General features: G+C 34.2%; 1 protein-coding gene across 2 annotated transcripts in view; it reads right to left on the reverse strand.

Annotated features, from left to right (window-relative positions):
- LOC145294043 (exosome complex component MTR3-like) overlaps positions 1-25,544 on the reverse strand; it is a 167,525-nt gene that overhangs the window by 65,016 nt on the left and 76,965 nt on the right. For both annotated transcript variants that reach the window (XM_080141030.1, XM_080141031.1), the window contains exon 5: positions 19,648-19,708. In XM_080141030.1, coding sequence (XP_079997156.1) covers positions 19,648-19,708 — 61 coding nt within the window. The remainder of the gene's footprint in view (positions 1-19,647; positions 19,709-25,544) is intronic.

The raw sequence follows: 25,544 nt of genomic DNA on the forward strand, positions 1-25,544 counted from the left end.
TGATAAACGTGTTTTATGTTGATAAAAAAAATTAAGTGTATCCTTTGTTAGTTTTTCTATATTGCAGTTGCTTATTTCTTCCATGTTATATTTATTATGTTGCAATCAAATTATGTAGCTACTTATGACGGACACTGTATATTTAAACATTGAAAATCACAGAAGGTGACCTGCTACAACAGAAGATACCATGAAAATATGACTGTCAGGAAATCCTCCCTAATTTTTTTTTTTTTTTAAGTGATGCAAAAAGTTAATAAACTATTTTGAAATAATAAATGTCTAGAATATCAAAAACAACTGAAAATAGTTCCTTTTAAATAATGTATTTAAAATTGTGTATTTGAAAACAAAAAAAAATCTTTTTGATTGATAACATATTTCACCATGTTGAATTAGGATAAATTCAAAACTCAGCATTATATTTTTGTATCTAAACGTATATGTCTGAATCCATTTGCATGTATTCAATTCTAAATGATCAAGTAATTATGACAGAACTTTATTAGACAAGTTCTGTGGTATGGATGATAAAAATCTGAAACTGTCCTAGTTTTTGAAATTTGGAAATCATGCTAAGCTAAACTATAACTTTGTATTGATTTTGTTGAATATATATTATAGCGTAATCTGTTGTAAGGATCAGAGTTATCCCCCTTTGGGAGAGAATTTGACTAGATTTATATTCCTTGATAAAGGGTACTTGTCCAGAATTCAACCTAATTAAAAAACAGAAATATAGAAAAATCTTTGATGTACATACCTGTCAGCGATCGAAAGTGCCATATTCTAAAAATCACTTGATCAAGTAGGGTATTTTAACTAAAAGAAATCAAACTTTATGAGTAAGTGAGAGTTTGAGTTTTGATCCACCATGTTGTTTTAAATAAAGGAAGACAAATAAATTCGAACTATCAAGTTCCAAACTAGCTTTTTAATATATACAATTTACTATTAGAATTGCTAAAAAAAAAAATCTTATAACAATAACTTTTCTTTATATAATAAAACTACTTGATCAATTTATGTGATTTTTGGAATATGACATTTTCGTTCAGTGACAGGAACATACATCATAAAGATTATGCTGTATTTTTGTTTTTGTAATTCAGTTGAATTCTGGACAAGAACCAATTCTCCAAATTTTGTGAACAGGAGATATTGTTTGGGAATTTTTTTAGTTTAGAAATAAGACAATATTTCTTCCTCATTTGGTGATAAGATGTAGAAATATCGGCTTTAAGGCACTTTCCTAACAGAAAAGATGCCACATAAAATTGTAAAAATGTTTACTTTATCTTTTAACATGAATAAGTTGTGAATTTTTATTGTATGGGAGCAATGCATTTACCGTATGTGGCTTTATGTCTCATTTAGTGTCTTGAGACTCTCTTGTGGACAAACTATAAATGAAATGTCATTATTCGCCACCCGCTCAACTTTTACATTTTCTTTTACTTTACAACACATGTGGTATTGTCAACCAACTGCACAGAAAACTTTAGCATCCTATTCACAAAGTTCATTTATATTCTCTACCCATGCTTTGCTAATGTTGATGAAATAGAATATCTAATATTCTAATATTCTCGATATATTAATAGTGATTTTGTTGTCAACAGACCAAACTATTATGGCTATATGCATGTGCTCAGACTGACCAATCAGTATGTAAAACACAAAATTCATGATTCCAGAATATTCAATAGATTTCCTATATATAAAGCAGAAATTTAAACAAATATAGATCGGCAAAAATAAAGGATACTTGTTAAACTGAACTGGACACTTTCCACCAAAACGAATCACCCAAAAGTGTGATCTCGAAAATGTAACAGCCTGAAAGATTATCTATAATTCACATGATCGAACAATGTATTTAGGAAATTTAAAATACACACTCGAGTCAGATTATTTTGTATTCTTTCTTTTTGCAATGACAAAGACGTTTGCTTTTTCAATTAAGCAGCAGCAGCCTTTTATTTTTTTTTTTAACTTTTCTCTCTTAGCAACAATAAAATCATGTGCTAATGAGAGAGTGTCCAAAGACAAAAAAAGATTGCTGCTAAGCAAAAATTCCATCTTTTTATACTGCCATCTTTTACTCCCAACAACGTTTGCATAATTGCATTATTTTGTAACGCAAGGGTTCCAAATTCGTACGCCACTGGTTATTTACAATGGGCATCAGCCAACAACTACTTTTTTGTTTTATTTTACTTCAGTCGAAGTTCTCAGAAATCAAGAGTTCTCCTTCTGAGGGCTAATATATGAGATAGATAATCGGATATTTCAGTAAACTCTTTTATCTCTGAGTTAATAAAGAACATAATTTTCCTCTCCCCAACTCCCATTTAAGTATGTTATAGCATATCTTTCTTTTGAAGTGTAGTTAGATATGCATTAATTTACATATCAACGACTCAGCAGCCCGAAAAAGATATTATAAAATACGTGGTTAGCACGAAAGAGATGAGATGTGGTTCACATGAAAGAGATGAGACGTGGGTTAGCACGAAAGAGATGAGATGTCGGTTAGCACGAAAGAGATGAGACGTGGGTTAGCACGAAAGAGATGAGACGTGGGTTAGCACGAAAGAGATGAGACGTGGGTTAGCACGAAAGAGATGAGACGTGGGTTAGTACGAAAGAGATGAGACATGGGTTAGCACAAAAAAGAAGAGACGTGGTTAGCATGAAAGAGATGAGACGTGGGTTAGCACGAAAGAGATGAGACGTGGGTTAGCACGAAAGAGATGAGACGTGGGTTAGCACGAAAGAGATGAGACGTGGGTTAGCACGAAAGAGATGAGATGTGGGTTAGCACAAAAAAGAAGAGACGTGGTTAGCATGAAAGAGATGAGACGTGGGTTAGCACGAAAGAGATGAGACGTGGGTTAGCACGAAAGAGATGAGACGTGGGTTAGCACAAAAGAGATGAGATGTGGGTTAGCACAAAAAAGAAGAGACGTGGTTGGCATGAAAGAGATGAGACGTGGTTGGCACGAAAGAGATGAGACGTGGGTTAGCACGAAAGAGATGAGACGTGGGTTAGCACGAAAGAGATGAGACGTGGGTTAGCACGAAAGAGATGAGACGTGGGTTAGCACGAAAGAGATGAGACGTGGGTTAGCACGAAAGAGATGAAACGTGGGTTAGCACGAAAGAGATGAGACATGGGTTAGCACAAAAAAGAAGAGACGTGGTTAGCATGAAAGAGATGAGACGTGGGTTAGCACGAAAGAGATGAGACGTGGGTTAGCACGAAAGAGATGGTACGTGGGTTAGCACGAAAGAGATGAGATGTGGGTTAGAACAAAAAAGAAGAGACGTGGTTAGCACAAAAAAGAAGAGACGTGGTCGGCATGAAAGAGATGAGACGTGGGTTAGCACGAAAGAGATGAGACGTGGGTTAGCACGAAAGAGATGAGACGTGGGTTAGCACGAAAGAGATGAGACGTGGGTTAGCACGAAAGAGATGAGACGTGGGTTAGCACGAAAGAGATGAGACGTGGGTTAGCACGAAAGAGATGAGACGTGGGTTAGCACGAAAGAGATGAGACGTGGGTTAGCACGAAAGAGATGAGACATGGGTTAGCACAAAAAAGAAGAGACGTGGTTAGCATGAAAGAGATGAGACGTGGTTAGCATGAAAGAGATGAGACGTGGGTTAGCACGAAAGAGATGAGACGTGGGTTAGCACGAAAGAGATGAGACGTGGGTTAGCACGAAAGAGATGAGATGTGGGTTAGCACAAAAAAGAAGAGACGTGGTTAGCATGAAAGAGATGAGACGTGGGTTAGCACGAAAGAGATGAGACGTGGGTTAGCACGAAAGAGATGAGACGTGGGTTAGCACGAAAGAGATGAGACGTGGGTTAGCACGAAAGAGATGAGACGTGGGTTAGCACAAAAAAGAAGAGACGTGGTTGGCATGAAAGAGATGAGACGTGGTTGGCACGAAAGAGATGAGACGTGGGTTAGCACGAAAGAGATGAGACGTGGGTTAGCACGAAAGAGATGAGACGTGGGTTAGCACGAAAGAGATGAGACGTGGGTTAGCACGAAAGAGATGAGACGTGGGTTAGTACGAAAGAGATGAGACATGGGTTAGCACAAAAAAGAAGAGACGTGGTTAGCATGAAAGAGATGAGACGTGGGTTAGCACGAAAGAGATGAGACGTGGGTTAGCACGAAAGAGATGAGACGTGGGTTAGCACGAAAGAGATGAGATGTGGGTTAGCACAAAAAAGAAGAGACGTGGTTAGCATGAAAGAGATGAGACGTGGGTTAGCACAAAAGAGATGAGACGTGGGTTAGCACGAAAGAGATGAGACGTGGGTTAGCACAAAAGAGATGAGATGTGGGTTAGCACAAAAAAGAAGAGACGTGGTTGGCATGAAAGAGATGAGACGTGGTTGGCACGAAAGAGATGAGACGTGGGTTAGCACGAAAGAGATGAGACGTGGGTTAGCACGAAAGAGATGAGACGTGGGTTAGCACGAAAGAGATGAGACGTGGGTTAGCACGAAAGAGATGAAACGTGGGTTAGCACGAAAGAGATGAGACGTGGGTTAGCACGAAAGAGATGAGATGTGGGTTAGAACAAAAAAGAAGAGACGTGGTTAGCACAAAAAAGAAGAGACGTGGTCGGCATGAAAGAGATGAGACGTGGGTTAGCACGAAAGAGATGAGACGTGGGTTAGCACGAAAGAGATGAGACGTGGGTTAGCACGAAAGAGATGAGACGTGGGTTAGCACGAAAGAGATGAGACGTGGGTTAGCACGAAAGAGATGAGACGTGGGTTAGCACGAAAGAGATAAGACATGGGTTAGCACAAAAAAGAAGAGACGTGGTTAGCATGAAAGAGATGAGACGTGGTTAGCATGAAAGAGATGAGACGTGGGTTAGCACGAAAGAGATGAGACGTGGGTTAGCACGAAAGAGATGAGACGTGGGTTAGCACGAAAGAGATGAGATGTGGGTTAGCACAAAAAAGAAGAGACGTGGTTAGCATGAAAGAGATGAGACGTGGGTTAGCACGAAAGAGATGAGACGTGGGTTAGCACGAAAGAGATGAGACGTGGGTTAGCACGAAAGAGATGAGACGTGGGTTAGCACAAAAAAGAAGAGACGTGGTTGGCACGAAAGAGATGAGACGTGGGTTAGCACGAAAGAGATGAGACGTGGGTTAGCACGAAAGAGATGAGACGTGGGTTAGCACGAAAGAGATGAGACGTGGGTTAGCACGAAAGAGATGAGACGTGGGTTAGCACGAAAGAGATGAGACGTGGGTTAGCACGAAAGAGATGAGACGTGGGTTAGCACGAAAGAGATGAGACGTGGGTTAGCACGAAAGAGATGAGACGTGGGTTAGCACGAAAGAGATGAGACATGGGTTAGCACAAAAAAGAAGAGACGTGGTTAGCATGAAAGAGATGAGACGTGGGTTAGGACGAAAGAGATGAGACGTGGGTTAGCACGAAAGAGATGAGATGTGGGTTAGCACAAAAAAGAAGAGACGTGGTTAGCACAAAAAAGAAGAGACGTGGTTGGCATGAAAGAGATGAGACGTGGGTTAGCACGAAAGAGATGAGACGTGGGTTAGCACGAAAGAGATGAGACGTGGGTTAGCACGAAAGAGATGAGACGTGGGTTAGCACGAAAGAGATGAGACGTGGGTTAGCACGAAAGAGATGAGACGTGGGTTAGCACGAAAGAGATGAGACATGGGTTAGCACAAAAAAGAAGAGACGTGGTTAGCATGAAAGAGATGAGACGTGGGTTAGCACGAAAGAGATGAGACGTGGGTTAGCACGAAAGAGATGAGACGTGGGTTAGCACGAAAGAGATGAGATGTGGGTTAGCACAAAAAAGAAGAGACGTGGTTAGCATGAAAGAGATGAGACGTGGGTTAGCACGAAAGAGATGAGACGTGGGTTAGCACGAAAGAGATGAGACGTGGGTTAGCACGAAAGAGATGAGACGTGGGTTAGCACGAAAGAGATGAGACGTGGGTTAGCACAAAAAAGAAGAGACGTGGTTGGCATGAAAGAGATGAGACGTGGTTGGCACGAAAGAGATGAGACGTGGGTTAGCACGAAAGAGATGAGACGTGGGTTAGCACGAAAGAGATGAGACGTGGGTTAGCACGAAAGAGATGAGACGTGGGTTAGCACGAAAGAGATGAGACGTGGGTTAGCACGAAAGAGATGAGACATGGGTTAGCACAAAAAAGAAGAGACGTGGTTAGCATGAAAGAGATGAGACATAGTACATCATCTATAATTTTAATTTGTTTTGATCTATTTTGTTCCTAATGAATCCAACACTAGACGCTGCATCCTCATCATGTTACCGAGCATCTTCTCTACTCTTCTGATGAGAAGCATTAGACTTCGAAATGCCTTGTCATAAAGAGTTACTTCTATCCCCAACTAATCAATTGTATTCCCTTATTGAATAAATGAACCAATCTATATCCACCAATCTATAGTGCTGTGACTTCATTTCCCACATCTATTGTTTTCATATATATATATATATATATATATATATATATATATTAATAGCTGAATAACAGTTTTCCTACACAATAAAACAAAAACTGCAGGAAATAAACATTAACTCAGTCATAAATCTGGAATAACACAGCATCCCATAAACTAATGCAATACATTTTAAGTAATAAAAAATGTAGCTGTTCAGTTAAGATTTATTTCATGGCTTATTTACTATTGTATTTTTTGTTCTGCATTCCCAACTCAACCAAAAGATACTGTAATGTTTCAAACTGAAAATCCTATAAAGAAAAAAGGAATGAAATAATAAAATAAAATTTCTTATGAATTTTAAATGCATTATCTTCATTTAATTTGGTAAACATGTCAGTTTCTGAAAGGATATGATGCTGATGATGGGTTGTTTATTGGGTCACCCCATCACACATACCTATAAATTCTAGGATGGAACAGAAGAAAAATAGTTCAATATTATCTTTTTTTCATGGGAATCGCTACAAACACGGCATGAAGCCACTTGATGTAAGGAGCTAGAATAATAAGAAAACACATAATTAAAAAAAAACAAAAAAAAAAAACGTGACGATGAGGAAGCAATTTTGCCAATGAAAACTGGTTCTGTTTGCCCATTTTTAAAACAAAAAATATGTCTATGATAAAAGGAAAGTAGAAAAAAGGAAATAAAAGTGTATTTATGAAATGTACATTTGAAAATGTTAAGCAAACAGAAAAAATTCAAAAGATAAATTTCAGCATCTGCGGCTTATTCAGTTAACATGTCGATATAAAAAGCATGTGAATATTTTGGAATCATTTTCAGCAGAGAAAATTAATTTTTAATTGATGAAAAAGGTTTGTTATTATTTGGTTTTTGTCGACAAGCAATAATTGTTCTCCTTTCCCTTATATTTTGTTTTAAGTCCGTCCTTACAAATTTCTTCTTTTTTTTCCCCTGGTCTTCTGTGAACTGAACCTGCTATGTCAACTGTTCTACATCTTCTAACTGAAGAACAATTTTTTAAAGAATCTAAAAGCATTATTGAAATTTTCCTTCGATTCCATCTGGTGTCACTAGGACAATTATCAGTTAGGTCCATGAAATAACTGGTTATATAAGAGCACAAAGAACAACATTTTTTTTTAAAGATTTTCTTGGTTTCATAAAACAAAAATAAAATCAAACAAAGAATATCTCAATAAATAATGTATTTATAAAAGGTTTAAACATTTAAATAATTACTTTTATTTGTATTTTTAAGATTTAATATAATATTATAAGGGAACTTGTTTCAATTTGTTAAAAGCCATTTGCTATTTTATAGCTGTAAAATTTTTTTAAATTATTTGGCTTCATATCGAAAATTTTATTTTTAACTTTTAATTCAAGATAAAAATTGTAAACATGATTATGATGTGCCTTCAATAAGTTTCCAGACTTTTTTCTACAGACATTTAAAATTGTCGTAGACTCTTGAAAAATCAGCATGTTATTGCTATATAACTTATGAGACGACTGATCATGTTTTATGATTTCAGGTTCAAATGAACAGCTACAGCAGGAATTGGAACACACCCTACTAAAGCCTACTAAAGTCACAGTTGATGAATTTCAAAAATGCAGTCTGGGCATGAGGACAATTTAGAAGAATGATATGCAATAAAATTCTGTTTTTAACTCGGAAAAAAATGCCACAGAAACATATGGAATGCTTCAGACTGCTTTTGGGCCATCTTGTATGTTAGAGCATGAGGTTTTTGAGTGGCACAAGAGATAAAAGGAAGGTAGGGAGCCTGTGAGTTTGTCAGAATGGTACAACAAGTGCATTGCAACCGAAGGAGATTACTTTGAAAGGGTATAGAGTTTCATGTGTGTACTATCAATGAAAGTGCCCATATAAAAAAGTTTAGAAACTTGTTTAAGGCACCTTGTATATGTGAAATCATTTCTGACTGGCAATATATCACCGCACAAGCAATGCTGGGTGAATAGCACAGGTATATATTTATAATTATCTTTTATAAAGAAATATTTATTATCTACAGACATGAGTAAGTTTCATATTCACAAACAATTATCAGTGTGGCTTATATAATTGTACTACTGGTGAAATTATTAAATCCTGGACCAGAATACCTATAATCCAACATTCTTAACCTCTTGACCACCCTGACAGCTATATTTTAAATGCAAGAAAAATAAACAATATATATTTGCTGCAATATATATATATATATATATATATATATATATATATATTTTTTACACAGTGACACCACTTATCAAGGCCCGGAAGCCACTCAGGGATAAGGGTTATTGCAAGTACATTACGTTAGTGTGGAGACTTGATGAAGTGTTTACTTAAGGGGGCGGTTCATTAGGAATTTGTTAACATTGGACTTGAAGACATCCAAGTTGTAGTCCGGTGGGAAGCAGGCAGACGGAACAGAGTTCCACAGGCGTGCAGTTCTAAGAAAGAAGCTTTGTTCATATTTTTGATATAATAATAGGAGTATGATTACAAAAAAATTAAAGGTTCTATTTATAGACAGGGGTGTTTGGAACTGACCAATCAAATGGAACAATGCTCTTATATCAACCTATCAGAAACCGGAATCAGTCCATAAATCATACCGGACCTTTTAGAATTCCTGCACATAATTTTTTGTGTCTACACGAGGAATTTTGCTCTTTCTCTGCAAACTTTTACAATTCAAGACTTTTACAGATTGGCTATCCAATGGGAAACAATTTTTTGTCAGCAGGCTTGTACAATTCAAAATTTCTTTGTTTGGGTCAACATTTCTCTTCTCTTCTAAAACTAAAATGGCTGACAACTCCAAAATTTTCTTTATGAATATATTAAACTTAAAATGTTTGAACTGCCAAAGGAGGGAACATGAATCTTGATTGATTAGAAATTATTCATTTCTTCCCCCGAACGTGTCCAACTGGAATAGAACATTTTTTCATAAATAAATATTTATTATCCACAAATGTTTCATGTTCGGTAACAATCATCAGTGTGGTTTATATAACTGTATTACAAGTAGAATGATTTGAACCTTAATTCTGAATAATTTCAATTGGACATTCTTAACCACTCGGCAACCATTAATTTTATGATTTAAATTTATTGATCAGCAGTTTATTAAGATTTAACTGCTGTACGATGCTTCTAAATGTTTAACTGCAATCCAACTCAAGAGACTAACAAAAATGCAGCTGTCATAACCGTAGCTTACAAAGATTATTTTTTTTTTTTTTTTTATCAGGAGGGGGATATCAACGATTTTTAATAAACAAATGTTCTGGAATGAAGTCAAGCAGATGTTATTTATTAGAGAGGAGTTGTTGTTTTTTTTAATTCCATTTTCACCCCAAACAAGGCACAGTGCCACTTTGATGTAGGGGGCTACTATCGAGTATATTAGTTACAGAGATACTATATATTTTGAACTCTATCAAGACAAGATAAGTCCTTTCTAGCAGCTCCTGCCCATATGTGGCAACAGTACTCCATCCTAGGATGTACCAGCAAGATGTCTGTTCATATTACACTTGAACTTCAGCATGTCAGTACAAATGGGAAAGCAGGAACTCAGAAGAGAGTTCCAAAATCTAGCAGTTCTGGGGAAGAAACTATTAGAGTAGAAGGATTTCTTACATCTAGGGATCTCTACTGTGTAGGGGTGGGAGTTTTCTGTTTATCGGGGGTATTTAATAATAATAATAATAATAAAATAATAATAATAATAATAATAAAATAATAAAGTGACATCTTTAAGAATGCCGTTTTCCAAAGTGCAAGTAAATGTTTTATTATACATGCACAGTTTGAAGTCAGAAAAGATGTATAAATAGAAAAACAAACAAAACAAATTTTTTAAAGAATCTAAAAATATTATTGAAATTTTAATTATTTGACTTCATATCGAAAATTTTATTTTTAACTTTTAATTCAAGATAAAAATTGTAAACATGATTATGATGTGCCTTCAATAAGTTTCCAGACTTTTTGTACAGGCATTTCTTTAGACCTTTCAGTTAATGACACATTCCTTCTTCAGGGTATAGAACAATTCGCATAATCTTAATAATGTCTTAAGGGGAATTGCTTCCCATCACCCTGGAAAATCTTACCAATATACCCTGTATTTAAGAATTCAGGTGATCGCTCATCTCCCTCTCAGTACAAGCCAATAAGTCTCCTATGTGTCATGAGTAAGTTGCTGGAATCTGTGTTAAATACAGAAGTAATCAACCATCTCAGCAAAAATAACCTTCTTAGTGACATGCAATATGGTTTCCATTCTGCTAGATCTACAGCAGATATGCTTACAGTTATATCTTGTAGGATTAGTGAATCTCTCGATGGAGGCTACTTTTCTAGGGCAATTGCTCTTGAAATATCAAAGGCCTTTGATAGAGTATGGCATAAAGGTTTACTTCACAAGATCTCCAGCTACGGGATAGCTGGAAATATCTTCTCAATTATTAAATCATTTCTCTCTGATAGGTTCATAAGAGTAGTGGTTGATGGGCAGAAATCAGAAGCTCTCAGCATTAATGCTGGAGTCCCTCAGGGGTCCATCCTGGGCCCAACTCTCTTCCTGATCTACATTAATGATCTTCCAAATCACATCCTTACATCATTCATAGACATTTATGCTGATGACACCACTATCTATGGTAGCACATCTAAGACCATAAACAACCAAGTTCTCTCTGATTCTCTGTCCTCTGATCTTGAGCAAGTGGTACAATGGGGAAAGAGGTGACTTGTTACTTTTAATGCATCTAAAAGTAAGCTTTTATCTTTACATCATCAACGCTCTGATCCCCATCTGGCATTAATTGAAATAAATGGCTCTCGTCTTGGGGAGGCCTCATGTTTTGACAAACTTCTGGGCTTTACCTTTACTCCTGATCTTAAATGGAACACATACATTAAATCCGTTGCCAAGGTCGCTGGAAAAATGGTGGGATCCTTCTATCGATCCAGTAGATATCTCACTGCTGATGCCATTCTCTATCTATATAAGAGCCAGGTACATCCTAGGATGGAATACTGTTGCCACATATGGGCAGGAGCTGCTAGAAAGGACTTATCTTGTCTTGATAGAGTTCAAAATAGACTTCGTAGCCTCGTAGGGGATATCCTTTTCTCTTCCCTGCAACCTCTTTCTCACAGAAGAGATGTTGCGAGTTTGTCTCTGCTTTATTGCTATTTTCATGGCAAGTGCTTGGCTGAGCTCCAATCTATGGTCCTCCCCTCATCAAACTTTCACAAGAAACACCCGTCTAGCAGAAAACACTATCACTAATTTTCCCTCACTCTTTATCTGTGCCTACTGTGCCTAAACCTAAATGTAGATTCCATGAGCAAAGCTTCTTTCTTAGAACTGCACGCCCATGGAATTGTCTTCCGTCTTTCTGCTTTCCAGCTGATTACAACATGGTTGTCTTCAAGTCTAATGTAAACAAGTTTTTGATGAGCCGTTCCATATAAGTTAACAAATTTACAGAATTTCCATTACTAACGATTACTATATTGTCCAATTTCTACTGTATACTCGTTAACCCTTATCCTCGAGTGGCCTCTTGGCCTTGATAAGTGGTGATGCTTATGGGAAAAAAAAAAAATCAAATTCATGAATAAGTAAAAAAAATACTATTTTTGAAAAGCAAGACACTATAGTAAAAGACTGATGTGTATTTATTTGTGCATAACTATAAATCTATACCATCGCACTAAAGTTAGCAAGTTAAAAACACGCCTTTTTCTATTCCCAGGTTGAGAGAAAAATAAGAAAACAAATAGCAAGTTAGACAACCACCTCAGATGAAAATGAATTCAGAAAAAAGTCTTCTACTTAATAAAAAGTCAATGATAGGTGTTTCATCAAAAATGATAATTTAGAAATGAAAAATGAAATTATTAATGTAATTTTAGGATTTTATATGAATACTCTGACAAAATCATAGCACTTGTAGCTCTACGATGTAAATATCCCTGACTTACCTGACAGGCAGCAAAATCCCACCCCTTTACTGTAGAGATCCTTAGATGTTGAAAAACCTTCTAAGTTTTTTGCTCAAACTGCTACACTTTGGAATTCCCTCCCAGTCTCCTGCTTTTAGACTGTACTAACATACTGAAGTTCAAGCTTAATGTGAACAGGCATCTTGCTACTCAACTCCCTACATAGTATCCCTGTAGATATGGTCCCAAATAATAGCCCCTTACATCCAAGTGGCACTGTGCTTTGCTTGGAGTGAATAAGAGTTTAAAAAAAAAAAAAAAGGATATTAGTATGAATACTGGTGAGGCATATTTTTTTTTTCGTAATTTCAATGGAAAGTGTATCACTGGGTGAAAAAAGTAAAATTACATATTAAAAAAAACAAAAAAAAAAACATTCGCCCTTGTAAATTAAATTAACCATTTAATTTAAGGTCATTAAAAATGCAAACAGTGTCAACAAAAAAAAAATGTAGAAAAAAAAATAAAAATGAACATTATGACTAAGCACACATAAGTCAGGTCTGAACTCTGACATGGGTGTTTTTAAATATAAGACTTTTACAGACCGAGAAAAATTTCGTTTTGAGAAAATTACTTGTAAACTGAATAAATTATTTATGTTTGGTGGTAATAGCAATATGGAAAAAAAGGAGAAGAAAACCTGTGGCCTTTTTAGAAAATTCTCAATGTTCCCTCCCCATTTTCGAGGAACTTCCTCAGGAGAATAAAAAGAATGATTGAGGAAAATAAAATATACCAAAGATGAGAGTAACCACATGTAATAGACATGTGTTTCAAACTAAAATCTTTATGTGAACAGACTTCATGCAGTTTATATAATTTATACATATACTTCTTTATGGTAAGAACAACTCCAATGAAGACCGTTAGTTAAACTTTACACATTTCTGCGTTGCACGTGTTCACAAAACCTCTTTCATCTTTGCCCTTTATCATCCCCAACAATGGAGTTACTGTCATTGAAAGAATCTTTGAAAAAAATTGACAATATTATCTTATGTTATTTGGATTCTTCGGACTACGGCTATTTTTGTAATGTTTCAGTGAATGTAACCTCTGACCTTCTTCAGGGGTATCTTGTTGAACTTGGGGGATCTTTCTGTCGAATTTGGGAATATACAGGGAATTTCAAACAGAACTCTTTATTTAATCCATAAGGGTAGCATGCTCTCATTCCATCAACCATGTTTTTGGGTACATAACCTAAGTAATTCGCAATCATATTTTGAATCAAGAATCCTTCTGTCAAATCCATGAATCTGCACGGAATTTTGAATGGAACTCTTTATTTTAATATATGGAGGTAACATGCTCTCGTTCCATCAGCCATAACCAGATAGAAATCCTAATTTGCAATTGTATTTTTGAGTATCACCCGCACTGAAGATTGAACCTTCAACCTCCAGAAAAGTGTAACTTACAACTAAATTTTTTACCAAGTACTTTATCCACTATGCCACGGATCCTTGTGAAAACATTGTGAAAATGACATTCAAGATGAGAACAGTAGTCTGAAGAAGCTAAATAATACAAATAATGAACCCTCATCTAAAAAATTCTGAAACAAGATCCTGTCTGTTTACCTTTCAGCTAACATTCATGTCGATAATTATTTGAATCTTCATCATGACTAGTCAAGATGATGAAGGGTATTTTGTAAGAAGTTTTTACTCTTGTTTATCATTTGAAGCAGATAATTACCAAACCTACTCATGTAGCTGATGCTGACGAACATTTTTTATGTCTTCTTCATCGTTTTCTGTAGCGATACACATGAAAAAAAAATTGAAATTGCTTAAAATATCTCAATAATGGTATACATAGAAAGAGCTTGATGATCTATAAAATGTTTTTTTTTAATTCTCTTCCTTATCTTCTCATCAATGATCTCCTAAATCACATTCTAAGATCATTCGTTGACATTTAGCATTACAAGCGTATGCTGTAGTTTCGTGGACATTGGCACTATTACATACCTAATGCGCTTCAACAAGTTATATCCTTTTTATTTGTGGGTCAATTTTTAAAAGAATTACATTGATGGAAAGAGATTAGAATAAACATTCCAATGATGTTAATTTATCTTTCTTTTGTGCATTCAATGTTTTTATGCTCCAAGTTAAAAATGAAAATCGCTAAAAAAAGACAACAGCATAAAGGAAACTGTTTTTTCAATGTTTACATTTCATACATTACATTTGGATACATATACCTAGGGTTAAATTTGATTGGATATGGCTGAAATCTTACAGGCTATATAAATATAGAAATCGATCTCTACTGGACATTGATTTATATTTTTACAACCACAGGAAGCAAAGTTACGACCGAGCAAAGTTGATAAAAATATTTCAAAATTGATAAGATAAATCGGTATATATCATCTATTTTCATATGGATAATAATTTCAGAATTATTTTCATGTATAATATGTAAATATTTGATAGTTATTAATTGTGCAGAAATTTCTTTAAAATGTTATCTTTTATAGAAATTCAAATCTGCTTAACAGGAAGATGGCTCACTATGCGTTAATGCACTGACCAGCGCTAAGCTGACTAAAGTATTCTCTTAAAAATAGAAAACTATTTTTCTGCTTTCGTCTTACTAGACTAGTCATTTCTTATTCTGAGTTTGTCAATTTAAAAAAATTATTTTCAAGTTTTTTAAATTTTATTTTCAAAGAATACCGAGCTTTTAATACAATGTACTAGAAGCATTAAAAAACAACAAAATGTACGAAGTACATGCGTTTCTGTATTTATAACTTCTTACTTGTACTTAAGGTAGAATTGTGTTTTTTAGTGGTCAAAAAAACAAAAAACAAATATATAACAAATAAAGGTACTTGTGCAATTATGCTACCATGCTGAAATAATAACATTATTATTTAGAAACCCATTCTTAACATCGGGAGGGAAGGTTGTTAACTATTCTGCACTTTCATCTAACAATTAAATAAAAAAAAAAAAAAAAAGATATAGTGAAACTTCAAAATACTATTTGAAAAAATAGCACGGTAACATAGATAAATATTACCAAAGGCAAGCCAAGTTACTCTTCTACCTAGATGGATAAGTTTTTAGTGTATTTATTTAATGTAAAATGTTTATTTCGACAATAAGTGTCGAGCGTTACACAAGCACAAGAAAAATAGTCACGTGGTATCTCATGTCTTTGAAATTTCGACAATGACTTAAAAATATACAAAATTCTGTTAGAAACCCAACCAATAAATGTTCTCGTAATATTTATTGGATGAATTTCTAATAGTATGTTGTATAACTTTTTTATTTTTAACTCATTGTCAAGACAATTTTTTCGAATCTGTAAAACAAAACAGTTTTTTTTTAACTGAGGATATCTAAATAATAATAATAATAATAATAACAAAAACAACAATAATGATAATAATTAGGCGGTTCGATAAAGAATTTCATTGTGATGCATTTTGTAAATTTTTACCTTGTTTTCACCTTAACATTTTTCTTTAAAATGACTACCGCCTAAGTTTTTCGGGTATGCTGAAAAGTAATATCGCATTTAAATATTCTGCAAATAAGTAGCTTTCCCGATATTAAGCAATATCATTTCTTATGTTATTGCTGGTGGCCATCTTAGTATGTGCGTTTACACATAGTTTCTTGGGGTTGCGTTTGCGTGCTCGCGCATACCAAGATAGGCACCAGTGATAACAAATGAAATGACATTGCTAATATCCGGAAAACTACTTATTTGCAGAAAATTTAAATGTGATATTCGTTTTCAGTATACCCTAAAATAATTTTAAATGTTAAGGTGGAAACAAGGTAAAAAATTACTGTTTTATTTCTTTGTTTATATAGTTGAATTTTCAGTAAAACAACAGATTAGAAATGATAAAAATTACCATCAACTGGTGAATATATAGTTGTTGCTTATCAGGATTTCTGGTATCCTGGTACTGTTAAAGCTACATCGAGGATTCATGTAGAGTATGATTTATGGTTGCATCTCAGAAAATAGGGTCATATTGTGGGCCAGATAGAGAGGATTTACAAAACTGAAAGTTGGACTGGTCCCAAAATGCATAAGTTTTGGTTGACTATGGGAATTTCCATCTTTTACAGAAATCCAAAATCTATATAAAAAGTTTTCTTCGGTTTATATCTGACATTAATTCATATCTACTCAATTTTTCTCTTTTCTTTGAGAGGGGTAGTTACTACCGGCCATGAATGCTCTTTAGGCATTCAATGGCTACACCTCAGATTAAGCTCTTCTTTGGTGGGGAGGCAGGTAAATACTTACTCTCAATAAAGCTATATTTAAATACCACTATAATACTTAGTTTTGTTCATGAATAGACACCCACTGTATGATACCATGCGCCAGTTTAAAAGAAAAATTGAAATTTGTACATCTGAATTTATAATTCATGGCTTATGGTAAAGAGATACATCAGATTTGACTGCATAATCAGAAAGAGTACACAATTTTACATAAGAGTGCCAAGTTTCATGAGAATAGCTTGAAAAATAAATGATAGCGAAAGTATAGAATTTCTTGAAATGTTGAAGCCCATAATTTAGCCCATTTTTTAAAGAAAAACGTCCACAGAAAAGCCTAAATTTTGGCACTTAAAATTCTCATAACTTTTGAACTACTGATGGTATTTGCATAATTCAAACGGTTTTAAGCATCTTTTACACAACTTGTTTCATGCAAGTTGATAAAATAACAATTATCTAAAAAGAAAAAAATCAACTTGTAATGCTATGGCATTTATGCAGATGACAACTATCTATGGCAACACTTCAAAGAGCATTAATAATCAAGATCTTTCTAATCTTTCTCTTCTGACTTGGCGCAATACAGAAAAAAGATGGCTGATTAGTTTTAATACATCCACAAATGAAGCTTCTCTCTTTTGTCACAATTGAAATAAATAACTCTCTGCCCCTCTACTTTTATAAGCTTCTATAACCGATTTTCACTCCAAACCTGAAATGGAAGATTTATATCAAATCTTTTGGTAAGATCATTGAAAAAATGGTTGGATCATTCTACCGCACCAGAAAGTATCTCACTCCTGAGGCAATCCTCTATTTGTGTCAGATGGAGTACTGTTGCTACATCTAGGGAAGTGCCACACAGGGCAATCTTTCCTGCCTTGACAGAGTACAAAATCAACTTCGAAATCTAGTGGAGGAGGAGGAGATATATCTTATCTCTTTAATAAAATCATTTTCTTACAGAAGAGACAGGGTTAGTCTCTCTTTAGTCTATTGTAATTTATATTAAAATTACTCGACTGAGCTTCAGTCTTTGGTTTCTCCTTGTAAGACATTCACAGCAAGAATTTGTTTTTCTACCACAACTGTGGGACATTTTACTACAGGACTGCTTCCCTGCCGATTACAACTTAGCTATCTTCAAATCCAATGTCAAACAGATTTGTCATTCATTCCATAAGTAATCAATGCAGTCCATAGCATTGATCACTGTCAGTACACCCATAGTGTTCCCTATCTTTTGGGGAAGTGTTGCTCAGAGCACTATTTCTTGAGAAAGTACAAAATCGATTTTGAAATCTAGACGTCCTCTTCTCTTCCGTATAGCCTTTTTCTCACAGAAGAGCCGTTTCTAATCTTTCTTTACGTTATCATTATTTTTAAGATGGTGTCTCATCGCCGACCTAACAAACTCATTAACTGTTATCCTCAAACGATCTTTACTACATAAAAATAACAAAAAACATATACTCAACAGTGCACATCTATTGTTTTATCTCTTCTGGGATCCTCCAATTACTTAGTTATCTAAATTAAGTTCAGGAAAACCATGGATGTCTTTTTTTTATAGCAGAGTGTATCATTACATTTTAGGGCATTTACAAGGGAGGTTCTAAAAGTAATGCCTATTTTTTTTATTTTTGCCTGAATAGATCAGAAGGAATTGCAAATGGCATTGTTATGATGATTGAACTTATGCATTCATGATCTGAAAGTTTTATCTCTCCACTGCAGATATTGATGGTGTCAGACTCTAAAAACAATCCCTGTCATTAACGTGTATAAGAAGCAGACATGAATCATTTAATTCCACCATGCAGAAAAACATTGAACCAATCAATATTCACCAGCACCTGCTGGACATTTACAAAGCTGATGCAGTCGATGTAAGCGTGGTTAGGAGATGGGTTTGTCGATTTCAAAGTGGTGACATAGATGTGAGTGACAAATGCGTAAAGACTTTTTCAACAAGGGCATAATTCCTTGCTGGCAAAAACACATTGAGAATGGCAATGACTATGTAGAAAAACAAATTCTGGAGCACAAAATGTTGATCGTACCGCTCCCGTCTTCGTAGCTACTCAATGTTTTAGTTTTTAAGTTAAAAACTAGGAGACCTTACTTTTGAAATGACTCTTGTATTACTATAAACAACAAACTGAAAAAGAGGTAAAGAAAGAAATATATAACACAAAACATCACAAAACACTAGATAAGTTACTCTTCCATTTACCTGGATAAAATTAAAACGTTTATTTAGTCCAACGCATGAATAATGACAAGCTGTTAAGCTAGGATGATAAGGTGGCAGACATGAGGCTGTCATTTTTGCAGTCTCAATAATCTGTCAAAACTCAAAAATAAACCAAAATGCTAACAGAAACCCATTCAATAAAGGCTAATCAGGACAGCTGAAATTCCTCTGCATTCCATTTTCAGAAAGAATGTGTCGTGTGTCGCTTCTAATATCTCATTGGGTGATGATTAGTAGTGAGAGTGTTATACTCTCTAAAAGTTTCAGAGACCAAATAGCCAGCAATGGTACACTCCAGAGTGTATGTTACTAATGTTCACGGAAACACTGTGTGTGCTTGTATAGATATGGATTTCAAATAGCATTTAAATCAAATTTCAGAAATATGAGTTCATATAAATGTGGTTTACACACATTTTGAAGCTTAATTTATCATTACAAAACCGATGAAAGGTAAACATGAAATGTGACGTCAAAAAATAATTTGCATCTGTGAATGAATCCTTTTTATATAAAATATTCAATTCAAATGAAAAAAATATTATACTTACCACTTCCATCGTTTTCAAGAACTGTGGCATAGACGTTGACTTGTGCTTTTGGAAATTTATGCTAAAATGTAAAAAAAAATATACAAATAATTGCATTAATAAAATTGTTTTGTAAAAATATGATCCGTGAATCGACAGTCATCAGGAGAGTAGCATCTATTAAAAAAAAAAAAGAAAAGAAAAAAAGAAAAGAAAAAAAAGAAAAGAAAAAAAAGAAAAGAAAAAAAAGAAAAAAAGAAAAGAAAAAAGAAAAGAAAAAAAGAAAAGAAAAAAGAAAAGAAAAAAAGAAAAGAAAAAAGAAAAAAAGGCAGTTGTCTCTTTTTAATTTATTTTACTTCAGTAAGTTTTGAGAGATCTGGAGCTAACACTTGATTCTGTTATGATTTAAATTTATATCCTAGGGCTCTTTTAAGAATGGATGGTTGTCCCGGTACTTGTACAGTTTAATGAAAATATTGAAAAAAGGTTATATTGCACAAATCCGTTACAGAATGAAGTTCTCTGAAAAAAAATTTCACTTAATTTCATCAAGTAGTTTTTTTTTACAGCGAAAAAACAATTTGTTATTATACTGAGCAAAAGGTTCGATTTTTAGGAAGAAAAGCTAGTAATAAAGATGGGGAGAGAGTATTGGCACTTTACATGGAGTTATCTCCATGTGGCGTATTCAACAAATTCTATAATGGCTGACTTCAATGCACTCTCATAAGAATGTGTTTTTCCGCTGCAAAAAAAAAAAAATACTCGATCAAATTAAATGAAATTTTTTTCAGAGATTCTCAGTCCAAAACGGATACGTACAATATAACCTTTTTTCGATATTTTCATTTTTGAATGTTTTGATTAAACTGTGCAAGTACCCTGTTCGCTTTATGGCTGCTATTTGTATTTTGTTACAGCTTGGTTTTCCAGGGATTGCTTTTAAGTATTTCTGAAAATTCTTTTTTATTAAGCCAGTTGCTCCAATCACAACTGGTATAATGTTTATTTCTTTCAGAGACCATGTCGTTTTTAGATCATTTTTTAGGTCCTGATATTTTGTTATCTTGTTTGTGTGTATTGTTTGCAAGTCCAACTAAAAGTAAAAATAACGACAAAACAAATATTCAAAAAGTTTTTTTTTTTTATCAGAGGTGCTCCAGATAAATAATATCTAAAATTTAAATAAAAGTATTTATTCATTGACCTTATGTTGCATAGACTTCACCAGAACAATCGGGGGGGGGGGGTGACAACAAAACTTACACACATTTAACATATCTCTTATGTTGACACACTGTATTAATTAAACTTCATTATAAAGGATAGAAAAAAAAGTTATGAGCATTTCAATTTTATTTTTTTTAAATTAAAGTGGCCAAAACCGTGGGACAAAGCAAAGAAAATAATTTATTGTGGACTGTGTAGTCAGTTTTTCCACTTTTTTTATGTACGAAAATGACGAATAAGTCGATTACGTCACTTTGTAGTCATTGCAGTCGGTTCTACCATGATTATGACACCTAAAATTGATGCTTCCGTAAAAAACTCAATTATTAAACTTTTTGGGGAAAACAATTCAATACGGAAAATACCTGATGACTTGAAGCTGTCAAAAAGTACCATTGGGAGAGTTATAAAGAATTTCAAGAATACTGGAAAAATTCTACCATTGAAGAAAAACGGCAGACCTCGATGAACTTCTAGACAAGATTGATTGATTAAGAAGATGGCACTGAACGATAGGTTTCAGACAGCTTCCAGCATTTTTCGTGAACTACATGCCTATCATGACATCAAAGCATCTCGTAAAACAGTATCAAGATGCCTGAATGAAATTGGTCTGTTTGCGAGATCACCAGCTAAGAAACCGCTGATAAACAAGAAGAACAAGAAACTCAGATTAAGCTTTGCTCAAGAGTATTTATTGTGGACAGATGATCAGTAGCGAAATCTATTTTTTCTGATGAAAGTAAGTTTAATGTACATAGATCTGATGGGAAGAAATTTATAAGGTTTTCTGGTGAAAGATTTAATAAAAAATGCATGAAGAAAACGGTTAAGTTTGGTGGTGGGTAGCATAATGGTGTTTGGAATGATTTCTTGGGAAGTTACGACTGATCTGGTCTGTCTAAAAACCAGAGCTAATGGAACAATATATAAGAACTTGTTGAGAGATCATGTCATCCCAATACTTCGAAATTCTGAGTGTGAAAACCCTATTTTCATGCAGGATAACACCCCCTGCCACAAGGCTAAGAATGTAATGGAATTTTTGAACGAACAAAATGTGGATGTTTTGGATTGGCTTCCTCAAAGTCTGGACCTAAACCTCATTGAAAACCTATGGTCTACTTTAGTGTGAGTGCAAGAAACTCTATCAATACTGAAGATTTGTGGCTAAAACTTAAAGAAGAATGGACTAAAGTTTCACGTGATGAATGTTGCCATCTCATTAAATTTTTCAGTAGAAAGTGTGCTGCAGTTATAGAAAATAAAGGCTTGTTTACTAGATATTAAATGTGTGTCCACCAATTTTGGTATTTTGATGTTTCAATGTTATTTTTTAAAAATTTATTTTCATTGTCCCACATTTTTTGCCACTCTAAAAAAAAAAAAAAAAAAAAAAAAAAAAAAAAAATTGAAACGCTCATAACTTTTTTCTATCCTTTATAATGAAGTGTAATTAATACAGTGTACCAACATAAAAATATGCTAAATGTGTGTAAGTTTAGTTGTAACCCCCCCCCCCCTCGAATGCTCTGGAGAAATTGAAACAAAAAACTAAACTGTCCCAGATTTTTGGTCGCTAGTGTGTGTGTGTGTGTGTGTGTATATATATATATATATATATAAATAAATTCTTCCATATGATTTAAATGTAAGGGAGACAAATTCCTAAAAGCTCCCAAGGAGAGTAACTCATACTAACGTGCAATTATTGGTAAATAAATAAAATAAAATAACATAACACTGGACATATATAAATGAAAAAAAAATAACATAACACTGGACATATATAAATGAAAAAAAAATAACATAACACTGGACATATATAAATGAAAAAAAAAAAGATCTAGACAAGATAATAGTGTAAGGATATTTTCTGTTGTTGTCAAGGTGATGAAGTGCAGAAGGTGAGGAAGAAATGGATGTGTGCTTCAATCTTACCTTAATAGATTGCTGTGAAGTAACACTGCAGCTTTTGACAGCTATATCATGTAACTAATGATTACTTCAACTAGGTGTGAATATGTTTGTCTTATCCATGCACTGATCAAGGTTATGAGAAACCATTTGCACCTGCATGTATATTTATTATTTTGGTGGCTAGTGCTCTCTCTATCTCTCCTACTCTCTTTATCACAAGTACCCAAGTCACCTGATATTTTCCGAATCAGGAAAAAGAGGGTTTACATTTGAGAGAAAAAAAAAAAAAAAAAAGGATAAAATTAGTCTTTTTCTGATTGCTATATCCTCCTCTTTAACTACAGTTTAAATAGTACTAGCAGGGCTACCCAACATTGCTCAAGGCAAAAGTATAACATACTTTTTATCCTTTTCTCTTGCCCCCTTGCCATCCCCTTTTTTTGTTTCACTCAGCTCATTCCTCTCTATGAACATAAACACACACACATAACTCGAGTTGGCATAAGTGAAATAACTCTATGAAAAACAATCCAAATTACTTACCTTTACATGATAGCATAAAAAAAATGTGTGTACATCTTGATAACATTAAATTATATCAAATGGCATTTGCCCACAAATAATGAATTGTTTTTTTTTTTAATTTTAGATATTATACATCTGGAGTTATGCTGATTAAAACAATAACAACTTTGTGGGCATCTGTTTTGTATTTTTCAAATTTTACCTGGATATACAAACAGGCATTTGTCCTTTATATAAAAGAAGATTATTACTTGTGGTGTTATTTCCTTTTGTTTGTAATGGACTCTTCTAATCTTGTGGTTTATTTTTTCTTTGGACTGTTAATACAGAGATTTGTAAATTTCTGAGTTAAGACAGTTGATTTATCTCCCCATTGTCTGAGATAAAGGAATTCTGTTTAGAGTGATTTCCTCTTGGTTGTTGGTGTGCTAATGGGTTTTTGGGTAAAGAGTACAAGCAAGAATGATAGACAGCATATAAAATAAGAGCTGGGGGGGTCAAACAACATACAGTGAGAGTGATGGACAGAAACAGTTAGGGAGAGCTTGTCTTGATAAGTTAATTGCAAATTACAGCAAGTTAGAAAGTTTTTTCAAACATAACTCAATCTCAAACCCAGCAAATATTTTATGTATTTTGTGTGATTAAAATATGTAGGAAAAGGCCTTTGGGAAACAAACTTTGATTACTTCAGCTTTAGTATATAATAATAAATTAATCTGTATAGCATGCTACAATATCCAATAATCCATTTAAGACTTCCTCAGCATTAGCAGGAGGATAGTAGAAAAATATCAGAAAGTAATTGTTGACATCTTTTTTTTAATACTCATTTCCACTCCAAACAAGGCATATTGTCACTTCGAACATAAGGAGCTACTATTTGAGGTCATATTGGATAGGGGACTGTGGGTAGAAGCTGTCATGTTCCATGGCCGCGCATGTACATTAATGAACCAGTTGAGAAACAGAAAAATCCAATCACCCCCGCTCCACGTACCAATTTTTCAATTTTGACTCCTTAACTGCCCATTTTCTGGATGAAAAAAAGATTAAAAAGTTTTCCACATGCCTGAATGCCCTACATGCAAGATCAAAAATTCATTGAGTATATAGGTTGAGAAATATTCTCACATACACACATTTTCACTTTTATAGATTAATCAAAAATACAAAATTGATCAGGATTAAATATTAAAATCGATTGGAAATACATTTTTAATGGTTATTAAAAGACATAATAATATTTGCCTTATATGACTGACAAAACAGATTTAATTATGTAACCTTTGTTAAGAAAGCTACTCATGTCAATAAAATGAGGAAAAAAATTGTCTTTACTTTATTTTATATGAATCAGATGATTCTATTGTTGGTATGGTTTACCTAATATTTTTCTAGTTAGAATTTTGGCACTTGTACAGATTAATCAAAATATTAAAAACATGAAGATATCGAAAAAAAAGTTTATATTGTACATATCTGTTATGGAATGAAGTCTCCAGAAAAAAATTTCACTTAATTTCATCAAGTAGTTTTTTTTTTAGAGCGAAAAAAAAACAATTTGTTATGATACTGAGAAAAAGGTTTGATTTTTAGGAAGAAAAGCTAGCATTAAAGATGAGGAGGGAATGTCGGTGCTTTAAATTGAGTTATCTCCCCGTGGCATGTTAAAATATTCAAAGATGGCTACCTTCAACATGCTGTCATAAAAATGTGTTTTTCCACTGAAAAAACAAAAAACTACTCAATCAAATTAAGTGAAATTTTTTTTCGGAGATCTTTAGTTCAAAACAGATAGGTACGATATAATCTTTCGATATTTTCATTTTTTTAATGTCTTGATTAAACTGTACAAGTACCAGAATTTTTTTCCAAAATAACTGAGTGCTCACAGGAGGTACTACATGAAGGTTGCCAACATCCTAAAAGAAAGAGTTTCCGTGGAATGAACTGGAGTCAAACCTGGCACACTCAGGTTGTCAATCCGTGTCATTAACCATTACCTAAAAGTCTACAACAGACGTTCAGATAATGATCAAGGTGTAATACTTGTTTGTTCTATTCTCGGACAGATGAGGTGAGGGCCTCTCAAGATCGAGACAATTTTTATTTCGTTAAATTTTTACAACCTGCCCCAGCGCAGTATAAACACCCTCAACCACCCCATGTTAAGAATGGCTTTCGGAATAAACAACCACTCCTAACCTCCCCATGTTAAAAACAGCTTTCGAGGTTGGGGA

Source organism: Euprymna scolopes, chromosome 15 (genome assembly GCF_053919585.1).
Source record: "Euprymna scolopes isolate OS-2025 chromosome 15, ASM5391958v1, whole genome shotgun sequence".
Lineage (NCBI taxonomy): Eukaryota > Metazoa > Mollusca > Cephalopoda > Sepiida > Sepiolidae > Euprymna > Euprymna scolopes.